The sequence below is a fragment of the Heptranchias perlo genome, chromosome 4 (genome assembly GCF_035084215.1).
Source record: "Heptranchias perlo isolate sHepPer1 chromosome 4, sHepPer1.hap1, whole genome shotgun sequence".
Taxonomy (NCBI): Eukaryota; Metazoa; Chordata; class Chondrichthyes; order Hexanchiformes; family Hexanchidae; genus Heptranchias; species Heptranchias perlo.
Window position 1 is genome coordinate 25,296,646 of NC_090328.1, and position 24,232 is coordinate 25,320,877.

A 24,232-nucleotide genomic window follows, 5' to 3' on the forward strand; every position below is an offset into this window, starting at 1 on the left:
CACCTTGGCCAGGCCCAGGAGCAGACCCACAAGGAGGTCCCCCGACTTGCCCATCCCCCTCTGCAACGGGTGGCCAAAGATCAGGAGCGTGGGACTGAAGTGGATCTAGAAGTTGAGGAGCAGCCCCTTCAAATAGTGAAACAGGGGCTTCAACCTCACACTCCGACTTCAGGGACTGGCATGGCGTCCCAAATGGACTCAGCCCACACCAATCCACCATTTCCCCTTTTTGCCACAAATCCACCTCACAACTTATTTCTGCATTTTATAGAGAGACCTTTCATTGTATGCCTAGTTAGGATCTCCAAACCATGAAAATACACAATTCTGATGAAAGGTCTTCGACCTGAAACGTTAACTCTGTTTCTTTCTCCACAGATGCTACCTCACTTGCTGAGCTTTTCCAGCATTGTCTGTTTTTATTTCATGAAAATCTTGACTAAACTGATATTAAATGAAAGTACAGATTAAAAAAAAAATCCCCCCCCTCCTTTTCATGGTTTAAGTATCACAATATTTTGATCCTTTCTACCTCAGGTCACCGCCTCTGTACAATCAAGGGGCTGCTAGAACCAGCTTTAAATACTAGCAAGCCTTAGATTAGACAAGCGTGTAACAAAGGCATAGTGGTCTTAATGGGGGACTATAACCTTCACATAGTTTGGGAAAAGCAGACTAGCAACTATCAGAAAGGTAGTGAATTTCTTGAGTGTGTTCGGGATAGTTTTCTGCAGCAGTATGTCGTAGAGGCAACAAGGGGGCAAGCCATACTAGATTTAGTAATGAGTAATGAACCAGATTTAGTTAACGGCTTAACTGTACGCGAACATCTATCCAATAGCGATCATAACATGATTGAGTTCAATGTAGTGTTTGAAAGGGAAAAAAATGAATCAGCTGCTAAGATTCTAGACTTGGGTAAGGCCGACTTCAATGGGATGAGACAGAGACTGTCCACAGTAAACTGGGCAAATCTGTTAATGGGTAAAACGGCTGATGATCAGTGGGAAATGTTTAAAGAAACATTTAACGTGATACAGAATCGGTTTATACCCCTGAGGGGCAAGAACTCTACTTGCCAAAAAAAACAGCCATGGACAACTAAAGAGGTAAGAGACAGTATAAGACATAAGGAAAGGGCATACAAAAAGGCAAAAAATGGCACAGATCCTGGCGAATGGGAAAGATACAAAGATCAACAAAGGTTCACAAAACAGATAGTAAGGGCTACAAAGAGAGAGTATGAAAAGAAACTCGCAAGGGATATCAAAACCAATATGAAGAACTTTTATAGTTATATTAGGAAAAAGAGGGTGGTCAGGAGCAGCGTTGGCCCCTTAAAAACTGAAAGTGGGGATATTGTCATTGACAATGGGGAAATGGCGGACATGTTGAACAATTACTTTGCATCAGTATTTACAGTAGAAAAAGAGGATAATTTGCCGGAAATCTCAAGAAAACTAATGTTGAATTGGGGACAGGGACTCGATAAAATTAACATAAGTAAAGCAACAGTAATAAAGAAAATAATAGCACTAAAGAGTGACAAATCCCCAGGACCAGATGGTTTCCATCCCAGGGTTTTAAAGGAAGTAGGTGAGCACATTGCAGATGCCCTAACTATAATCTTTCAAAGTTCTCTAGATTCAGGAACTGTCCCTCTAGATTGGAAAATTGCACATGTCACTCTGCTTTTTAAGAAAGGAGAGAGAGGGAAACCAGGGAATTATAGACCAGTTAGCCTAACATCTGTTGTGGGGAAAATGCTGGAGTCTATAATTAAGGATAGGGTGACTGAACACCTCGAGAATTTTCAGTTAATCAGAGAGAGCCAACATGGATTTGTGAAAGGTAGGTCATGCCTGACAAACCTGATTGAATTTTTTGAAGAGGTGACTAAAGTAGTGGACAGGGGAATGTCAATGGATGTTATTGATATGGACTTCCAGAAGGCATTTGATAAGGTCTCACATAAGAGACTGTTAGCTAAGATAGAAGCCCATGGAATCGAGGAAAAGTACAGACTTGGTTAGGAAGTTGGCTGAGCGAAAGGTGACTGAGAGTAGGGATAATGGGTTGGTACTCACATTGGCAGGATGTGAATAGTGGAGTCCCGCAGGGATCTGTCTTGGGGCCTCAATTATTCACAATATTTATTAAGGACTTAGATGAAGGCATAGAATGTCTCATATCTAAGTTTGCCGATGACACAAAGATTGGTGGCATTGTAAGCAGTGTAGATGGAAACATAAAATTACAAAGTGATATTGATAGATTAGGTGAATGGGCAAAACTGTGGCAAATGGAATTCAATGCAGACAAATGTGAGGTCATCCACTTTGGATCAAAAAAGGATAGAACAGGGTACTTTCTAAATGGTAAAAAGTTAAAAACAGTGGATGTCCAAAGGGACTTAAGGGTTCAGGTACATCGATCATTGAAGTGTCATGAACAGGTGCAGAAAATAATCAAGAAGGCTAATGGAATGCTAGCCTTTATATCTGGAGGACTGGAGTATAAGGGGGCAGAAGTTATGCTGCAGCTATACAAAACCCTGGTTAGACCGCACCTGGAGTACTGTGAGCAGTTCTGGGCACCGCACCTTCAGAAGGACATATTGGCTTTGGAGGGAGTGCAGCGTGGGTTTACTAGAATGATACCTGGACTTCAAGGGTTAAGTTACGAGGATAGATTACACAAGTTGGGGTTGTATTCTCTGGAGTTTCGAAGGTTAAGGGGTGATCTGATCGAAGTTTATAAGATATTAAGGGGAACGGATAGGGTGGATAGAGAGAAACTATTTCCGCTGGTTGGGGATTCTTGGAGTAGGGGGCACAGTCTAAAAATTAGAGCGAGACCTTTCAGGAGTGAGATTAGAAAACATTTCTACACACAAAGGATGGTAGAAGTTTGGAACTCTCTTCCTCAAACGGCAATTGATACTAGCTCAATTGCTAAATTTAAATCTGAGATAGATAGCTTTTTGGCAACCAAAGGTATTAAGGGATATGGGCCAAAGGCAGGTATATGGAGTTAGATCACAGATCAGCCATGATCTTATCAAATGGCGGAGCAGGCACGAGGGGCTGAATGGCCTGTTCCTATGTTAGCTGGTGTCAGTCAACCGAGGGTGCAGGCACCAGAAAGTGGGCGGGGCGGGGAAGGGGGCGGGGCGGAGGAAAGGGTCGGATGGAACGCGAGCCCGGGAGAGACGCGCGCACGAGCTGGCAGCATTTCCTCCGCTGTTACTTAAATACAACAAAGTTCTGTCACAGCAGCGCTCCTCTCGCTTACACGCATGTATTGGGGCGGAGAGAAAAACAAAAACCCAAACATACACAACCCCAGAATATGATAGAGTAGTGCTCGCTTGCAGTTGGAGCGCTGGGGCTGGGCAAATAAGGAGAAATTATTCAATCCAGGCGCCAAGTATGGACGGTAAACTTGAAGATTTGCCGGAGAAAGATACTTCTGAAAGCTCGTCCGATACACTTTCGGAGGGCGAGCAGGACCCCGGTCCCGGAGAAAATAACGATTGCTCGGACTCAGAGCTTCAGCAACTGCCTGGAGACCGGGGTGAAAAAGAGGAAGATCCCGGAGAGCACAGCACCGACGAGGAACGACCCGATAGAGACGATGACGAAGAAAGTGAACGAGTATGTACATTTGATCTATTGTGTTTTAAAAAAAATTAAAACGTAAATGACAACGAAGGTATTTCTCTTTGAACGTGGTTAATGTAAATAATGTTGCCTTGATGTCTGTATTTGGTGCCATCGAGAGAATCGACCTTGCTTCTACACATGGCAAATCCAACTTTAGATACAATTGATTGTATTTTTTTTGATAGCATATGTTGCAGCAAAGCCTATTTTGACTGCCGTTTAATTTATGCTAAAGAATGGGAAGACTGTAGTTATTGCAGGATGGAAGTAACATGCAACAGGTCGGTAGAACAAAAAAAATTGGAGGATAAACATTCATTAATGACTTCAGTATGATAAAGTTATATTTTGTTGATAATTTGAAGTTTTTTTGCTTTAAAAAATTTGCATTATTCAATAATTTGAATTAAGCAATGTAAGTAACATAGCAAGGTAGGAACTTGGTGCTTAAAATAAGTTGAATTATCAGATAATTTGAATTAAGTGACTGAATTAAAGAGGGAAAACTGGGCAGAGTGGGTGTTAAAATGGAGCGGGCCAATTTCCAGCTTCATTTCCACCGTGCGCAATTTCAAAGCTGCTGTTTCAGATGACTGAAGTGTCTGCCTCATATTTATATCGGGGTCCTATGATGTACATAGGACTCCGATGGCATTTTAACCGCCAACTGAGTGGGGCATCCGCCATGGTCGTTCTGCTCAGTGAAACTTGATCTGCGGAAGAAGAGGCCTTCGATGTTAGTGCTTCGCTGGGCCACACAGGAAAGTCTGGGCCTCTGCTGCCAAAGACCCTGCTGAAACGTCCCCTGCATCTTATCCGAGTTCTGGCGGGTGGCTGCTGAGCTGTCTGATCTTCAACTGCCGGCAGCCGGCCATTTGCCTCTTTCTGCTCATTTCGGATGGGCAGCTGGCTGGCGGGATGTAAATGAGGCTTAGCCATTAAAATCGCTGTGCCGCCTGCTTGTCCAGTCGGGAAACCGTCTGGAAGTTGAAACTCCCCCTTGCATCTCAATTGTCGGTTATCCCTCCCATGCTGCTGTACAGTTCCATGGGTGCTGGCAACCCTGTGCCTATTCTCCATGCACAATCCCAGACAGTGAATTGGAAGGTTGCCAATCCATAATAGGGTTGGTCTCCCCAGCTTGTTCGACTAGTGTCTTGGCCCCAACTTCTTGCTTCTGTTTCCCAGCTCTCCACATGTTGAGAAAGCTGCAAAAGACTAAGCAAAATATTTCAACCATGCTGGACAACAATGTCAGATATAAAACTGTGAAATATTTCACAAGATTAAGATGTGTCGGGGGGAAAATGCCTGTCTCAGTGTGAAAACTTAATTGTGGGCTGAATGGCCCACTCCTGTTCCTATGCTCCTATGTTGTTTAATTGGAGGAGATGCTGAAGTATTTGTCTTTTCCATATGACACTTTGCATGAGATTTTACCCAAATCTTGAATCTTGCTTTTGTGTGTGATGTATTGCTGTTTAGTCTTCAATTCAGTTCCTACTTCCACCAATCACTCCTTCAAAAAATGCCATTTTACTAGTGGACCTCGATCTCCTGAGAATTGCAGAGTGGTTCTACAATTTAGAAACCCATTGGCTGAAACTGGCAAAGTCTAGGGATAGGAGGCACATGTAAAGTCTGTACATGGATTCTTTATGTGGGGGATTGTTTACCTGGGGGCTCAGTATGTCAGGCCTCAGCTGGTAGACCAGGAAGCAAGTTATCAAGGGGAGGTGCATCGGAGTGTGCATGGGGAAGTTGTTCAAGCAATTAGAAGATGGGGTTGTGTAAGTTTGTAACGTTTTTCTGAATTGTTTAAATTTTAATCCATTTATTATGTTATTAGTTCTATTTTTAGTGATGTTTTGTGGGTGGGTGAGGCACTGTCATGGTGCTTGTATGTTGGTATTTTTTTCTTTCACTTTGCGGAGAGAAATTTCGAAGATTTGGTGCTAACGTGCAATATGGTTGGTGAGATATCAAAAGTAGAAAATAGGCAGAAAGCAAAAACATAAACTATGTTCTTAGCCAATAAGAATAGAGGCAATTGACTATCACTATGTTTCCATCAGACACAAAACTATTTTTGTTATATAGTCAGAAGTTGCCTGTCATTCTTTAGATCCATAATCACAACTCCAGTGTTTAAACTGAATTCATTCTGGGAATAGATAGAGATTTAGGAGAGGTACCCACTAACTTTAAAGTTAGGCTGATGGCAGATTGGTCAAACAAGTAAAGGTCCAGTGGGATCCAAGGGAATGTGGCGAATTGGATCCAAAATTGGCTCAGTGGCAGGAAGCAAAGGGTAAAGGTCGACGGGTGTTTTTGCGATTGGAAGGCTGTTTCCAGTGGGGTTCCACAGAGCTCAGTATCACGTCCGTTGCCTTTTTGTGGTATACATTAACGATTTGGACTTAAACGTAGGGGGCATGATTAAGACATTTGCGGATGACAGAAAGAAAGGCCGTGTGGTTGATAGTGAGGTGGAAAGCTGTACTCTCAGGAAGATATCAATGGACTGGTCAGATGGGCAGAAAAGTGGCAAATGGAGTTCAATCCGGAGAAATGTGAGGTAATGCATTTGGGAGAGCAAACAAGGCAAGGAAATACACAATAAATGGGAGGTTACTGAGAGGTGTAGAGGAAGTGAGGGACCTTGGAGTGCATGTCCACAGATCCCTGAAGGTAGCAGGAGAGGTAGATAAGGTGGTTAAGAAGGCATATGGAATACTTTCCTTTATTAGCCGAGGCATAGAACATAAAAGCAGGGATGTTATGCTGGAATTGTATAAAACACTAGTTAGGCCACAGCTTGAGTACTGCGCACAGTTCTGGTCACCACATTACAGGAAGGATGTAATTGCACTAGAGAGGGTGCAGACGAGATTTACGAGGATGTTGCCAGGACTGGGGAATTTTAGCCATGATGACAGATTGGATAGGCTGGGGTTGTTTTCCTTGGAACAGAGGAGGCTGAGGGGTGATTTGAGGTGTACAAAATTATGAGGGGCCTAGATAGTGGATAGGAAGGACTTATTTCCTTTAACAGAGGGGTCAATAACCAGGGGGCATAGATTTAAAGTGACTGGTAGAAGGATGAGAGCGGAAATGAGGAAAAATCTTTTCACCCAGAGGGTGGTGGGGGTCTGGAACTCACTGCCTGAGAGGGTGGTAGAGGCAGAAACCCTGAACTCATTTAAAAAATACCTGGATATGCACCTGAAGAGCCGTGACCTGCAGGGCTACGGACTAAATGTGGTGAAGTGAGATTAGGCTGGGTGGCTCGTTTCTCAGCCGGCGCGGACACGATGGGCCAAATCGCCTCCTTCTGTGCCTTAAATTTTCTATGATTCTAAAGTAGATCACTTAATTGCATATCTCACTGCAGTGTGGGTGAGGTGTGGGAGGAGGAATCTAATACACAAAGTTTGATGGTAGTAAGGAGTCGCACAACACCAGGTTATAGTCCAACAGCTTTATTTGAAATCACAAGCTTTCGGAGCTTTCCTTCTTCGTCAGGTGAAGTCACTTTGTCACTTCACCTGACGAAGGAGCAAAGCTCCGAAAGCTTGTGATTTCAAATAAAGCTGTTGGAATATAACCTGGTGTTGTGCGACTCCTTACATTTGTCCACCCCAGTCCATCACCGGCATCTCCACATCATGACCTTTGATAGTAGTGACAGATATGCATAGTAACCTGGCTACATGGGATTTGAATTATGTAATGTTTTGTGTATATATTGGCTAGCGGTGTGCATCAACCTTGTAACAATCTTCGGGGCCTAATTACACAAACTGCTGGAGCTTTGCTCTTGTGAACTGTAAACTTATCACAACTCCTGAATTGAGTTTTGAAACACACTTGCAGTGAATTGGTCTATATTCAATAAAGGGAGCTCCATTGTAAAGATGCAGGATTTATGACCCATTTCCATACTTCAATTGAATCTTTATAATCTTAGTAAGCAATTGGATTTCCCCCCCCCCCCCCCCCCATTCGATTTAGATTTGTTCTAAAATCCTAAATAAATCTCAAAGGAGTTAAGTGTGTCCTTGAAAATCAGATTCTAGTGAAGGGAATTGTACAATATTTTATTTATTACATTTACTCGTATAGAAATTTTACAGTCTGCAAATTTTGGAGTTGTATTGAAAAAGAAATGCTGGGGGATTCAGTCCTTGAGTTTTTAAACATGTCTGGTTGAAACTCTGCTATTCCAGTCACACAGATCTATACCAATGGAGCTTCTTTCAAATGGTAATTAGTGGTCTTATACCATTGATTCGTGCTGTTTTGATACCATTCTCAATGCATTTCTACATAATTCAGCCTATAGACATACCACACTGATGAGTATATTAATTCCATGTGGCAACATTTGATTGAAATGTTCTTATTAGCACCACTGTTTTGGAACAATAATATTTGTTAGAGGATTTGTCTGTTTCTGAGTTCCTTATATATTTAAGGAAAAAATATTATACGCCCAAGGTTGGAATATTTGACCATTTCTGTCTCTCTATCCCTGTAGCTTTCAGATCTGATGCTGACCAGATATTTATCCAACTTTTTCTCAATGAATGCAACATTAGCTGCTTTTTTCGGAGGCTGGGGGTGGGGGTGGTGGGAATTCTTCACACTCTAATTTGCTCGAGGCTTGTTAATTTTAAATCTGTATCTTCTAGTTCTATGCATGTAGTCCAAGTTTAATAGCCTGCTTGATTCTATACTATCTGTGCATTGGTGTATTTTGAAGATCTGGGACATGTCTCTTTTCTTCAATAAAGATAATTTGAGTTTTATGATTCTCTCCTTTACCTTGGAGCCCTAAGATTGTCATTCTTATCTGACCCCCTTCTAACAGAGTTAGGGTACACAAACCAGCCCGTGCCAATGATGTACACAAGATTAAAATAGTGTGTTTTGGTTTTATGTTGAATGCTAATACTTTAATATTATATCAGGGCAGTGTATCATTGCAAAATTGTAGGCAATATTTTTTTCTCTTTCATCTATGACTAAAAATAAAATTGTTAAAGTCAGAGTAGTAATGATATTTAAAAAGCAATCTTGAATCAACAGCACTTCAGAAAGTTTGCACATTTCAATTTTAAATCAAAGTCTTACCTGTATGGTTTGCCACCCATGGCATCTGATACTGAACTGTAACAACATACAAACATATGAATTAAGAGCAGGAGTAGGCCATTTAGCCCCTCGAGCCTGCTCTGCCATTTGATAAGATCATGGCTGATCTGCTTGTGACCTCAACCCTACTTTCCCGTCTACCTACTATAACCTTTGACTCCCTTGTTGATCAAGAATCTATCTAACTCAGCCTTAAAAATATGCAATGACCCTGCCTCCACCGCCCTCTGGGGAAGGGAGTTCCACAGACTCACGACCCTCTGAGGGAAAAAATTTCTCCTCTTCTCCATCTTAAATGGGAAACCCCTTATTTTTAAACTGTGGCCCCTAATTCTAGTCTCTCCCACAAAGGGAAACATCCGCTCGGCATCTACCCCTTCAAGTCCCCTCAGGATCTTATATGTTTCAATAAGATCATCTCTCATTCTTCTAAACTTCAATGTATACAGGCCCAACTTGTCCAATCTTTCCTCATAAGATAACCCCCTCATCCCAGGAACCAGTCGAGTGAACCTTCTCTGAACCGTCTCCAAAGCAATTATGTCCTTTCTTAAATAAGGAGACTAAAACTGCACATGGTATTCTAGATGTGGTCTCACCAATGCCCTGTACAACTGTAGCAAAACATCTCTATTCCATTCCCCTTGCAATAAATGACAACATTCCATTTGCCTTCCTAATCACTTGCTGTACCTGCATACGAACTTTTTGTGATTCATGTACTAGGACACCCAGATCCCTCTGTACCTCAGTTCTGCAATCTCTCTCCATTTAAATAATATACTGCTTTTCTATTCCTCCTGCCAAAGTGGACAAGTTCACATTTTCCCACATTATACTCCATCTGCCAAATTTTTGCCCACTCACTTAACCTATCTATATCCCTTTGCAGACTCCTTATGTCCTCTTCACAACTTACTTTCCTATCTACCTTTGTGTCATCAGCAAATTTAGCAACCATACATTTGGTTCCTTTATCCAAGTCATTGATATAGATTGTAAATAGTTGAGGGCCCAGCACTGATCCCTGTGGCACTCCACTCGTTACATCTTGCCAACCTGAAAATGACCCATTTATGCCTACACTCAGTTTCCTGTTAGCTAATCAATCCTTTATCCATGCTAATATGTTACCCTGGGGCAACGAAAGCTTAAAACAAATATTTCCATCTTGAAATTCATGATTGTCAAGTTTAAATCATTTGTGTCAAATCAATGAGTGCTGTTAAAAAAATTTAATGAAAAGCAAAATACTGCAGATGCTGGAAATCTGAAATTAAAACACTAAATGCTGGAAAGACTGCAGCAGGTCAAGTAGCATCTGTGGAGAGAGGAAGGTAGGGTTAACATTTCAGGTCTATGAGCCTTCGTCAGAACTTTAGTCAGCTTTGATGAAGGATCATTGACCTGAAATGTTAACCGTACTTTCCTCTCTCCGCAGATGGTGCGTGACCCGTTGAGTGTTTCCACTATGATCTTAATGAAATGGCTAGGTATTCTAAGTATATAAGGGCTTACGTTTATTGTCAGGATTCAAGATAAGCCAGATTCAAGGTTGGTTTTACACTTGGACTTGAATTTTACAACACAAGGGGCATACTGTCTCATTTTGCTGTGATTATCAGGCTGATAGCTATTCATATGAACTGTTACAGTACTTTTGTGTTGACATTTCTGCTTGCCAATACTTGTATCCTTGTCTTTTTTTTGGATAATGAATAAAACTGAGTAGTTTAGGTCATGTGAATATTAATTGGAACCTAATGTTTAGCCGTGTTGAACATGTTTACCCTGGATTACTTTATTGAGGTAAAAATTAAATTCCCCAGAATCCTCTTCACTGCTTTCCGCCTTGCTTGTAATTACATCTTGCGGGATGTTTGCCAGTGTAGGCAAGCTAATGTGTGTATCCTCTCCCTAAAAAAACATAGTAATCAATGCTAATATTAGCAAATAGTATGTAACCTTGTATGAGGTGTATGTATTTATAGCAATCCTTCCATCTGGTAGGCATAGCTATTTTAAGTTGTCCAGCTGTTGAACTGCAAATGATACTGTAGTTTTAATTTTAATTAAAATAAACTTCACAATTTCAATACATAATTTACAAAATTCCCTTTGATGGAGACATGCAGATTATTTGTGTTAATTTAAATAAATTGTAATTTGACCTGAGATGAATGCATTGAAGTTTCTAATTGCTAAAATCTGTTTAGAAATTGTTTGTAAACAGAAAATTGTGATAGTGACTGTCAGAATTAAACACAGCTGCAGTCTTCAGTGACTAGTTATCAAATTAGAGCCAAGAATATGTTGTGACGTGGTTTATAAAAATGTTCATGATGCAAAGTGACAGATTTTAATTAACAGTGCAACACATGATGGTGAGGATGTCTTTAAATATTTAAATGAAGGAAGGGCAAGAAAACCAGATGGGAATATGTTTTTTTTTGGTTTTTTTATTCGTTCATCGGATGTGGGCGTCGCTGGCATGGCCAGCATTTATTGCCCATCCTTAATTGCCTTTGAGAAGGTGGTAATGAGCCGCCTTCTTGAACCACTGCAGTCCACGTGGTGAAGGTTCTCCCACAGTGCTGTCAGGTAGGGAGTTCCAGGATTTTAACCCAGCAATGATGAAGGAACGGCAATATATTTCCAAGTCGGGATGGTGTGTGACTTGGAGAGGAACGTGCAGGTGGTGTTGTTCCCATGTGTCTGCTGCCCTTGTCCTTCTAGGTGGTAGAGGTTATGGGTTTGGGAGGTGCTATTCAAGAAGCCTTGGAGAATTGCTGCAGTGCATCCTGTGGATAGTACACACTGCAGCCACTGTGCGCCAGTGGTGAAGGGAGTGAATGTCTAGGGTAGTGGATGGGGTGCCAATCAAGTGGGCTGTTTTGCCCTGGATGGTGTCGAGCTTCTTGAGTGTGTTGGAACTGCACTTATCCAGGCAAGTGGAGAGTATTCCATCACATTTCTGACTTGTGCCTTGTAGATGGTGGAAAGGCTTTGGGGAGTCAGGAGGTGAGTCACTCGCTGCAGAATACCCAGCCTCTGACCTGCTCTTGTAGCCGCACTATTTATATGGCTGGTCCAGTTAAGTTTCTGGTCAAAGGTGACCCCCAGGATGTTGATGGTGGGGAATTCGGCGATGGTAAATCCGTTGAATGTCAAGGGGAGGTGGTTAGACTCTCTCTTGTTGGAGATGGTCATTGCCTGGCACTTGTCTGGCGCGAATGTTACTTGCTACTTATGAGCCCAAGCCTGGATTTTGTCCAGGTCTTGCTGTATGGGGGCACGGACTGCTTCATTATCTGAGGGGTTGCGAATGGAACTGAACACTGTGCAATCATCAGTGAGCATCTCCATTTCTGACCTTATGATGGAGGGAAGGTCATTGATGAAGCAGCTGGTTGGGCCTAGGACACTGCCCTGAGGAACTCCTGCAGCAATGCCCTGGGGCTGAGATGATTGGCCTCCAACAACCACTACCATCTTCCTTTGTGTTAGGTATGACTCCAGCCACTGGAGAGTTTTCCCCCTGATTCCCATTGACTTCAATTTTACTAGCGCTCCTTGGTGCTGCACTCTTGATGTCAAGGGCAGTCACTCTCACCTCACCTCCGGAATTTAGCTCTTTTGTCCATGTTTGGACCAAGGCTGTAATGAGGTCTGGAGCTGAGTGGTCCAGGTGGAACCCAAACTGAGCATCGGTGAGCAGGTTATTGGTGAGTAAGTGCGGCTTGTTAGCGCTGCCGACGACGCCTTCCATCATTTTGCTGATGATTGAGAGTAGACTGATTATGGTGGTAATTGGCTGGATTGGATTTGTCCTGCTTTTTGTGGACAGGACATACCTGGGCAATGTTTCACATTGTCGGGTAGATGCCATTGTTGTAGCTGCTACGAACAGGTTGTTTCTAAGATCTGTGTTTGAAAATTATCAAGAGGGGATCTTGCATGAATGGGGTTTTGCCTCCTTCATTTAGTACCCAATGTCCCACAATACAAAAACCTATAACTGTTAGAGACAGTTATAAAATAGATTGACTATGATGCAATCTAGGAGTACAGAAGACTTGGAAAATGTACTGAGGTACGAAGTTTGTATGTGATACTAAAATTTAGAGGTGGAATAAATAACATGGAAGAAAACAACCACATTCAGAAGAGCCAATAGATTCATACAGTTCAATCTAGACATCTGTAAGCTAATTATAATGGGAGCAAGGAACCAAAATGGGAGTATTTGTTGAGTGGAGCAGTTGTACAGTGTGCAGATCAGTAAAAAGGAACTAAGGATTACTTGGGAAAAGCTGTCACAATCAGTCCAGTATATGGCTGCACTGAAAAGGTAAACAAGGTACAGGGTTGCATTAGCAAACAGATAGAATAAAGCTCAAAGATCAGATGCTGCTCTATATGGTACTGGCTAGAATACTTACATACCCTCCCAACCTAAAATACTCAGTGCAGTATTTGTCACTAGGAAGGATGTTATTGGTCTTTGAGAGGAGGCAGCCTGGGACAACAAAATATGATATAGTGCCATTTACCACAAACTCTCTGTTCTGGATCCTTGCTCTGTCCTCACAATGCCCACTGATCTACATGGTATTATCCTCTACTCATTCCTCCAGGATCAAGAGCTTTTTTCCCCCAGGATCTGACACATATAGTTATAGTATTCTATCAATGGAGAAATGTAGACTTTGTAGGGTACTGAAGTTGCTGGCAGTAACTAGTGCTGAATTGTTTTTTTGAAACATTTCCAATCCTCCTGTTTGTAGTCCCAGTCAGGCTGGGAAGGTGATGAGAAACAGGATTGTTACACTGCTATCGAAGGGAATATACTGAGGGTAGGGCAGTAGAGAGGGCTCTCTATATGACTTATGCCATATTTTGCTTGTAAATGTTTTTTGGGTAAACTGGGCGCAAAGTGTTCTTTACCTGGAATTTCCTGGAAAGATTCGGCACATCTACACCATAAGAGTGGAATTATACTGTTTTTTTTTCTGAGGCAATTCACGTCAAACTGATTTGCACCTGTTTTATGAAGAAACATCGCTATGCACGAATTTCCTCGATTGTTTGCCCCACTTTCAAGATATGTTCGGCAAAATCCACTGTCGCTCATTTACATAATTTTGCCCCAATGTATAAGACTACCTCATGTAATTTTAATGAATTTACATGTATAATGCGTTGGCATAGATTTACGCCCAAAAAGTTAGGCTCATCACGACCCCAAGCAACCTGCTATTGGCGTAACTGAGATTTCTGAAGTTTAATAGCGATTTTCTTTTCTTACATGAGACCTGCACCATACGTAACCAAGGTACTGTCAATCTCTGCACACAGAATTTTTCAGACACCACACCCGCCCCCCCCCCCCCCCCCCCCCCCAGCTCCGCTTCATGTTCAGAGAACTAAGCAGCTAAAATGGGCGTACCCCTGTTCTGCATAATAATGGAAGAGGATCAGCAAAGGCAAGAGGCTCTGAGAGTGAGGCGCCATGGCAGAAGACAGCAGGCCGATATTTTTTCCCAATTGGTGGCGGTGCATTGGTGCTTGTTTTACGCCATTTTTAATGTTCTGGAGTAGGCAGATCGGCTCTATGTACTTGCGATCCAGGTAATACGTCCCCCACTTTTGTACAGGAATATCACTGGTTTTCAAAGGGTTATAGATGAACTGTTCAGCAGCCCTGCACATAATTAACATTTGATAAGTTTCATAGTTCATTCGCTGGTCAGAACTTTAAATGTCGTAGGTAATGTATTGAAGAGTTAGGGTAACTGTTCTATGCAGCCACTGATCAGCACTATATTACAGCTTTTATTTTCATTTCAGTGTCTGTGTGGGATACAGACCACTGAATATGATATTCTGCAGTCTTACGCTTGCATAACTTGTTTGTTTCTGTAAATGTATGTATTTAGGTACTGGTGGTTCGTAGGTTCAGCTTCCACATTGGGCTCCAGATCGCAACTATGTCAGTCTGGCTAGTTGCTTCCCCACAGGGAGGGAGGAGATGTCCCTTGGTCAATCCAAAGCGATGATTGGATTGACCTGGGAACAAGTTGTCCTCCACACACATGTAGCAGCAGTTGGTGTGTAGTTCAAGAAAACCACGAATGGGGAGAAATGTTGAGGGAATGTTCTGGAGCAGGAAGGAGAAATGGGTCATAAGGAAAATTGCAGTTTAGGAAGGAAGTGAAGTGGATGTCATGGGATAATTTGACATGCCTGCACTCCTGACGGGAGCCTCTCCTGTCGCAAGTACGTATTAGAAATTCAGACACACGTTGCCTGAGTTTCTGTTATGTGCTCCCAGCAGATGACACTCCCCACTGGTCCTGTGGACTTGTCAAATTGTACCCCATGTTCCTGTGACTTGTGGTTGCTGATTGTTCTCAATACTGTCACTGCTGTAATTTTTTTGCATATAATGTGCATCTGTAAATTCCACTGTTATATCCCTCTATCTCACCACCTCTCTCCTCCTTTACTACCCTGCTTAAAATCTACATTTTTGGTCAGCTCTCCTAATATCTCCTTTTGGCTCGGCCACTGTGAAGCGCCTTGGGATGTTTTTCACTAAAGGTTCTGTATATATGCAAATTGTTGTATAAAATGTGCATTTTTCTCATCTGTGTCATGTATAGTACTCATCTGGATTTCAGATCCAATTTTCAGTGTAAAACTGCATAGATGTGAGAAATTGCTGTGATATTTATATTATTAAACAAGTGATTTTTTGTTGTTGTTATGCTTCTGTTCAATTAATCCCACACTTCGTGGTGTAAACTGAATACTCAGGAACTTGATGACATTATGCCCCTGCCCTCAGGAATTCTTCCAAAATTACTTTGCTTTGCTACCTCTCCCCTTGACTTTAAAAGCCTCATAAGAACCCCTGTCTTCGGCTGTGCCATAGATCTCCTCTGGCCCTTCCGCTTTAAAGTACTTACTTGTTATCTCCCCTTTGTAAAGCACTCAGACATGAAAAGCTATATACTTGGAAGTTAATGAATATGGAATACATGCTGCTCCCATAAATATTACTTGAAATTAGAATTGTGAATTTTCAAATGGATTCTGATACAGCTGGGCTTCTTTTTTTATTCTATATTGTATCATTTGTTGTTCTTACCACTTGTGAAAAATCCTGTGTGAGCAAGTAGATTCTACCTCATGGGTGTTCGTGAGAAGAACTTGTGAAAGAATTGGAACAGTCAGCTGAATTATTGAACAAGGAGTAAATGGACACTTACTGTGTGAGGCATGAACCAGAACTGTAGGGTACACCCAGTTAGATTGTGTGAGAGTAATAATGTGCTTCTACTTGTACTTTTACAATATATGGGAGTAAACTCCAACGGTGTGATGACCTACTTTTTCTTCTCTCTTCCCCTTTCTCAAATTGGCTATGATACATCTATCCTCGGGGAAACTAAAGCTGATTTACGACCCTTTTTTATGTTTTCTATGTTCCCCTACAAAAAGTAATATTCGTGATGAGGCATCAACATTGTGTTTTTTAAAAAAAAACTAATGAACTGGTTAAGTTTTATTTATAGCTCTGCTGCTGAGTAACTTCAGTCATGTGCATAACATTAATGATGTTTAATGGTGTGCTTAAATTTCCTCTGGACCTATCCCCCAAAATGTGGGAGAGAAAGATTTTTGTGATACCCCGGTTGGATAGGGACACATAAGTTTTTTAATCCATTCTTGGAAATGGACGTAGCTAGCAAGGTCAACATTTATTGGCCATCCCTAGCTGCCCTTGAGAAGGTGGTGGTGGGCTGCCTTTTTTAAACCACTGCAGTCCATGTGGTGAAGGTACTCCTACAGTGCTGTTGGGTAGGGAGTTCCACGATTTTGACTCAGCGACCATGAAGGAATGGTGATATATGTCAACAGCAATGGGATTTTGCATTTTTTTATTTAAGCATATTTTGAGACAGAATAGTAATGGCATTTTCTAATACTATAGTTATTTCTCTGCTGCTCTGCTCCCACCATGAATAGAACAATAATTTTTCTGACCGTACATCATATTGTGCTTTAAACTATTTAAATCAATTTTTATTCCTGCTTGAGCAGGGGAGAAAGGAGGCAACTCCTTAAATTTCCTGTACTCTGTAAGGAAAGTCTTGGTATCATCAATGAGAAAGTGTGCTGGACTCTAACACTGTTAAGGTAAGGAATCATACAACACCAGGTTATAGCCCAACAGTTTTATTTGAAAATCACAAGCTTTCGGAGGCTTTCTCCTTCGTCAGGTGAAGTGTGGGATTCCTTGAAGGTTACCGCATATATAGTCCGAGAACAATGCCTGGTGATTACAGATAATCTTTCCAACTGCCCGTTGTCAAGGCAATCAAAGTGTTCAGACAGAGAGACGTTACATACAGGACCACCGAATATACAAACGGCCAGAACAAAAGACAGAGAGAGACAGAAACATCTGAAAGGAAGAGAAAGAGAGAGAATGACCAGTTATATTAAAAACAGATAACTTTTTTTCGCTGGTGGGGTTATGTGTAGCGTGACATGAACCCAAGATCCCGATTGAGGCCGTCCTCATGGGTGCGGAACTTGGCGATCAATTTCTGCTCGACGATTTTGCGTTGTCGTGTGTCTCGAAGGCCGCCTTGGAGTAAGCTTACCCGAAGATCGGTGGCTGAATGTCCTTGACTGCTGAAGTGTTCCCCGACTGGGAGGGAACCCTCCTGTCTGGCGATTGTTGCGCAGTGTCCGTTCATCCGTTATCGCAGTGTCTGCATGGTCTCGCCAATGTACCATGCTCCGGGGCATCCTTTTCTGCAACGTATGATGTAGACAACGTTGGCCGAGTCACAGGAGTATGAACCATGTACCTGGTGTGTGGTGTCCTCTCATGTGATGGCGGTATCTGTGTCGATGATCTGGCATGTCTTGCAGAGGTTGCCATGGCAGGGTTGTGTGGTGTCATGGACGCTGTTCTCCTGAAAGCTGGGTAATTTGCTGCGAACGATGGTCTGTTTGAGGTTGGGTGGCTGTTTGAAGGCGAGTAGTGGAGGTGTGGGGATGGCCTTAGCGAGGTGTTCGTCGTCATTGAGGACATGTTGAAGGCTGCGGAGAACATGGCATAGTTTCTCCACCCCGGGGAAGTACTGGATGACGAAGGGTACTCTGTTGGTTGTGTCCCGTGTTAGCCTTCTGAGGAGGTCTATGCGATTTTTCGCTGTGGCCCGCTGGAACTGTCGATCGACGAGTCGAGCATCATATCCCGTTCTTAAGAGGGCGTCTTTCAGCATCTGTTGGTGTCCATCGCGTTCCTCCTCATCTGAGCAGATCCTGTGTATTCGCAGGGCCTGTCCATAGGGGATGGCCTCTTTGACGTGGTTAGGGTGGAAGAGGACGAGAGGACACCACCCACCAGGTACATGGTTCATACTCCTGTGACTCGGCCAACGTTGTCTACCTCATACGTTGCAGGAAAGGATGCCCTGGAGCATGGTACATTGGTGAGACCATGCAGACACTGCGACAACGGATGAACAGACACCGCGCAACAATCGCAAAATCGTCGAGCAGAAATTGATAGCCAAGTTCCGCACCCATGAGGATGGTCTCAACCGGGATCGTGGGTTCATGTCATGCTACACGTAACCCCACCAGTGAAAAAAAGTTATCTGTTTTTAATACAACGAGTCATTCTCTCTCTTTCTCTTCCTTTCGGATGTCTCTCTCTCTCTCTCTCTCTCTCCCTCTCTCTGTCTTTTGTTCTGGCCGTTTGTATATTCGGTGGTCCTGTATGTAACGTCTCTCTGTCTGAACACTTTGATTGCCTTGACAACGGGCAGTTGGAAAGATTATCTGTAATCACCAGGCATTGTTCTCGGACTATAAATGCGGTAACCTTCAAGGAATCCCACACTTCACCGGACGAAGGAGAAAGCCTCCGAAAGCTTGTGATATTCAAATAAAACTGTTGGACTATAACCTGATGTTGTAAGATTCCTTACGTTTGTCAACCCCAGTCCATCACCGGCATCTCCACATCACTGTTAAGGTCGTGACGCTACAAACTGTAGACTGCATTGATCAAAACAATAGTGTTAAAAATTAGCCCCAGGCAACAATGAGTCACCATCCTTATGGAAGTATAGGAGTGTCTCAGTGTTGTTTGAATAGCTATTCCATTCATTGAAATGATTATATAATTTATAACTTTTTATTTCTGTCTTAAAACCAATGAGTTCATATGAAACCAGGTTTTTGATTAACATTACTATGTGATTCAAAAGCAGTTTTGCAGTGAATTACCCAGCATTATTCATAAAACCATTTTATAATGTAATTTTTTTTAAAGTAGAAATAAAACTTTTAATTTTATTGCTTTTTTAATTCTTTTTAGAAATGAGTTTATCATTTTACCTAACCTGCATGTTTGAGTTTTGACTGAAATGAAAAGGCTTGGTACTTGTCTTCAGGCCAGGCTTAATGATCATAAACGTGATTGTTTTTGCAGGATAAAATTGGCATACTTCAGTATTTCTCAGGAGAGAGAAAGCAAAACAGTTTTATCCTGGTCCATGAAAATGAAGGGTATTTCTGGCGGTGGATGATTTCAGATGTATATTTTCCTTTTTATGTAGAAAATAATTAGACATTTTTCAAACTATTTACCCCCCCCCACCACCACCACCACCACATATTTATGTGTTCTAGCATGTCTGTCTTTTTGGCTTCAGTGACCACATATCTATCTGTAAACATAACCACCGCCAATTAGGGGAACTCTATCTTCAAAAAAAAATGTTTAATTGTTTGTGCAATCCTTTGCCAAACAATCTAAAACCTTGTGCTGGAGAAGTTCAGCTGGTAGTGTTAGTTGTTTTCCTTGCTACCACCAGGGGATTTAATTAATTTCCCTTTCCTCCACTGTTTTCAGGGTAGAGAATCTTTTGGACAAATGGGTTATGTACTGGATATATGTGTGCTATAAAGTGTTCTGTATAATTTGAGCCCTGATTTTAATGGGAAGTTGGGGCCGAAGCAGGCTGGCCTCCCGGAGTGTGAGGCCCGGGTGATTTTAACTCCGGAGCCTCATTAGCCTGCTCCGATACTGACTCCCAGTGGAAGCCAGTGGGAATGACATCAGAACCGGCGAATGGGTGTCGGAATTTGTGGGAGGTCTGTCATTGCAAGGCACCCATCGAGATGGTCCCTGGCAAGGTAAATAATCGGGAATTGGGGGGGGGGGGGTGGGTGGGGAAGTTTGTACTTAGCTACGTGTTTGGGAGTGTGCAGTTCCAAGTCAGGCCCACAGTTAAAATGGCGTGCTCTTCTGGATGATGTCATTGGGATGTGACCGCGCCATTTAAATTAGGCCTCCGCTCCTTTGGGACGGACATCCTTCCAGTGCCTGAATTCGGGCAAGTTAAGATGGTTGGGGAAGGAATATGTCGTTGAGGGAAGTAAAGATCAGGCCGATGGTATGTAGTTTACTAATGCAAAAGGCTTTTTTAGTGGTATAGCTTTAATCTCTAAAATTGTAAATCTGTACTGAATTATGATCAGGCTAAAATAACCTTTTGGGTCTTTTCATTAGCTCTAGGGATGAAGCGTAACCTCTCATTCAAAAATCTTGTGTTTGAATCTTCATGTCAACCATTATTCGAACTTCACTCCCCTCAATGAATGATAGTTTCAGTGCAATGTATATTTTCTTAATCAGCGATTAGCTCTGTTATTGTTTTTTTAAAGTCCCTTTTTTTTAAGATCTCTTCACAACACTCTGTTGAGAAGGCAGCTGGATGACTTGTTCTCAACCATGAGAGTGACCTGGTGACTAATCCTGGCATTATCTCTATACATTTTCAAGCGTGGCTTCTACATACTACTTCCCCGTTGGCACATCGAGATTAGGAGCTCATCATGTCTTCATCAGTGCCATTTGTCACTGCTAGATTAATGATCTGTGATATTAGTCGTCAACATAATTTTGACCTTTATGAAGGATGGTACCTTTTGATCTTCCAGCTAGGGGGAATGGTAATGTCTATAACAGCAACAACAACATTTATGTAGCATCTTTAACGTAGAAAAGCATCCTAAGGTATTCCACAGAGGCGTAATCAGACAAAAATGGACGCGCAGCAGCTATTGTGGGGGGGGGTGGGGAACCAAATGCTTGGCCAAAGAGGTGAGATTTAAGGAGGTTCTTAAAGGAGGAGAGGGATCTGGAGAGGATTAGTTAGGGAATTCCAGAGCTTGGGGCTTAAACAGCTTAGGGGAGAGGCCATGAAGGGATTTAGACATGGGGATGAGAATATTAAATTTGAGGTGTAGGTCAGCAAGGACAGGAGTGATATGGGTGGAGGTTAGGATACGACAGCAGCAGTATTTTGGATGGGTTGAAGTTTATGAAGCATGGAGGATGAGAGCCTAGCCAGGAAAGCATTGCAATAGTCTATTTGCTGTGTTTTTAAGTACCTGTCTTTCTTTTTTCTGTCATTTAATTCCAGGCCACTTTTGTCTTTCCTTCTAGATCAGTTCATCTTCGATAGCTTTTTAAGGCAGGGAAATCTTATTCTTTCCCCCCCGCCCCTGCCCAATTCACCATGAAGGGGAAACAACTACCCAAATAGTCATGCTCCAAATGCAATCAATTTTTAAGTGTTTGTACTTCTAATCAAACCTGGAGAGCAATTTACCTATTAGGTAAATGCGCTATCTAATATGGCACTGAGCTGAAGGATCAGGAAGGTCCTGGAGAAAGTTCCTGCCGTGTGCTGAGTCAGTTGGTCTCAGTCAGGTGGCAGTCAGGATTCTACAACTGCCCTCTAATGTCCTGGGCAACGGAAGAGGAGGAATCAGCTTGGAGTGCTGCTTCTGATTGTTGTCCATTGACTCCTACTGGAAAGTATATGTAGATGCTGAGTGAGGACAGGATTTGGCTCAGTTATATAACTCCATGCTTGAACTGTTGAGACCCATGTGAAGAGTGATAACTTAGGAGAGAACCGTAGGAGTGCTAAATGAATACTTCGTATCAGTCTTCACTAGAGGATGCTGCCAATGTAGCAGTAAAGGAGGAGGTAGTAGCGATATTGGATAGGATAAAAATAGATAAAGTGAAGGTCCTGAAAAGTTGGGCAATACTCAAAGTCGAAAAGTCACCCGGTCCTGATGGGATGCATCCTAGGTTACTGAGGGAAGAAAGGGTGGAAATTGCGGAAGCTCTGGCCACAATTTTCCAACCCTTAGAAGGGGGGCGGTGCCAGAGGTCTGGAGGAATACAAATGTTACACCCCTGTTCAAAAAAGGGGAGAGGGATAAACCTGGCAATTATAGGCCAGTCAGCCCAACATCAGTGGTGGGGAATCTTTTTAGAGATAATAATCCGGGACGAAATTAATTGGCACTTGGAAAAGTATGGGCTAATAAATGAAAGTCAGCACGGATTTGTTAAAGGAAAATCATGTTTGACTAAGTTCTTTGATGAAGTAACAGAGAGGGTTGATGAGGGTAGTGTGGTTGATGTGTATATGGACTTTCAAAAGGCATTTGATAAAGTATTACATAATAGACTTGTTAGCAAAATTAAGCCATGGGATTAAATAGATAGTGGCAGCGTGGATACAAAATTAGCTAAGGGACAGAAAGCAGAGAGTAATGGTGAATGGTTGTTTTTCAGACTGGAGGGAAGAATACAGTGGTGTTCCCCAGGGATTGGTATTGGACCACTGCTCTTTTTGATATATATTAATGACCTGGACTTGGGTATAGAGGGTATAATTTCAAAGTTTGCAGATGACACGAAACTTGGACATGTAGTAAACAAATGTGGAGGATAGTAACAGACTTCAAGAGGACATAGACAGACTGGTGAAATGGGCAGACACATAGATGAAATTTAATGCAGAGAAGTGTGAAGTGATGCATTTTGGTAGGAAGAATGAGGAGAGGCAATATTAATTAAATGGTACAATTTTAAAGGGGATGCAGGAACAGGGAGACCTGGGGGGTGTATGTACACAATCTTTGAAGGTGGTAGGGCAAATTGAGAAGGCTGCTTAAAAAAGCATATGGGATTCTTGCCTTTTATTAAAGCAAGGAAGTTATGTTAAACCTTTATAAAATACTGGTTAGGCTTCAGCTGGAGTATTGTGATCAATTCTGGGTGCCACACTTTAGGAAGAATGTCAAGGCCTTAGAGAGGGTGCAGAAGAGATTTACTAGACTGGTACCAGGGATGAGGGCCTTCAATTATGTGGAGAAATTGGAGAAGCTGGGGTTTTTCTCCACAGAGGAGAGAAGGTTAAGGGGAGATTTGATAGAGGTGTTCAAAATCATGAACGGTTTTAATAGAGTAAATAAGGAGAAACTGTTTCCAGTGACAGAAGGATCTGTAACCAGAGGACACAGATTTAAGGTGATTGGCAAAAGAATCAGAGGCTACATGAAGAAACTTTTTTTGTGCAGCGAGTTGCTATGATCTAGAATGCACTGCCTGGATGGGTGGTGGAAGCAGATTCAATAGTAACTTTCAAAAGGGAATTGGATAAATACTCGAAGGGAAAAATTTACAGGGCTATGGAGAAAGAGTCGGGGAGTGGGACTAATTTGGATAGCTCTTTCGAAGAGCTGGCACAAGGATATAAACAGCGCGGAGAGAGCGAGACCAGAGCTTACTCTGAGAGCGAGACTCTGAGACCAGCGGCAGAGTTCAGGGTGACGTCACCAGTCAGAAAGTGACGTGGCACAGGGGAGGCAGCTGATTGGTGAGTAGGTTCAGGTGAGTATTTCTACCATTTTACTGTAAGTAAAGTAATAAGAAAGGGAAGATCTGCAGGTTTTATAGCAGATAGTGTTTTTTTTAGTGAACCTAGGTCCCTAGTATAGTTAACATTTTCTAATTTCAACGTAATTTAAAAGGGGTAACTAAGCTAAGGCAAGTCATGGCAGCAGACCTCGCACCCGTGATATGCTCCTCCTGCAAGATGTGGGAAGTCATGGACACTACCAGTGTCCCTGCCGACCATGTGTGCGGGAAGTGTGTCCACCTGCAGCTACTGACCGATCGTATCTCGGAGCTGGAGCTGCGGGTGGACTCACTGTGGAGCATTCGCGATGCAGAGAAACTCGTGGATAGCACGTTTAGCGAGTTGGTCACACCGCAGGTAAAGGGTATACAGGCAGGAAGTGAATGGGTGACCACCAGGAAGAGTAAGAGATGCAGGCAGGTAGTGCAGGGGTCCCCTGTGGCCATCCCCCTCTCAAACAGATATGCCACTTTGGATGCTGTTGGGGGGGATGACTTATCAGGGGAAGGCAGCAGCAGCCAACTTCCTGGCACCACGGGTAGCTCTGCTGCACAGGCTGGGAGGAAAAAGAGTGGCAGAGCTATAGTG

The 24,232-nt window shown here is 42.5% G+C and overlaps 1 protein-coding gene across 7 annotated transcripts in view; it reads left to right on the forward strand.

Moving 5' to 3' along the window:
• Window positions 1-3,209: 3,209 nt before the first annotated feature.
• LOC137320789 (microtubule-associated serine/threonine-protein kinase 4-like) overlaps window positions 3,210-24,232 on the forward strand; it is a 372,901-nt gene continuing 351,878 nt past the window's right edge. For all 7 annotated transcript variants that reach the window (XM_067982619.1, XM_067982622.1, XM_067982621.1 and 4 more), the window contains exon 1: window positions 3,210-3,656. In XM_067982619.1, coding sequence (XP_067838720.1) covers window positions 3,432-3,656 — 225 coding nt within the window. In that variant the 5' untranslated portion in view covers window positions 3,210-3,431. The remainder of the gene's footprint in view (window positions 3,657-24,232) is intronic.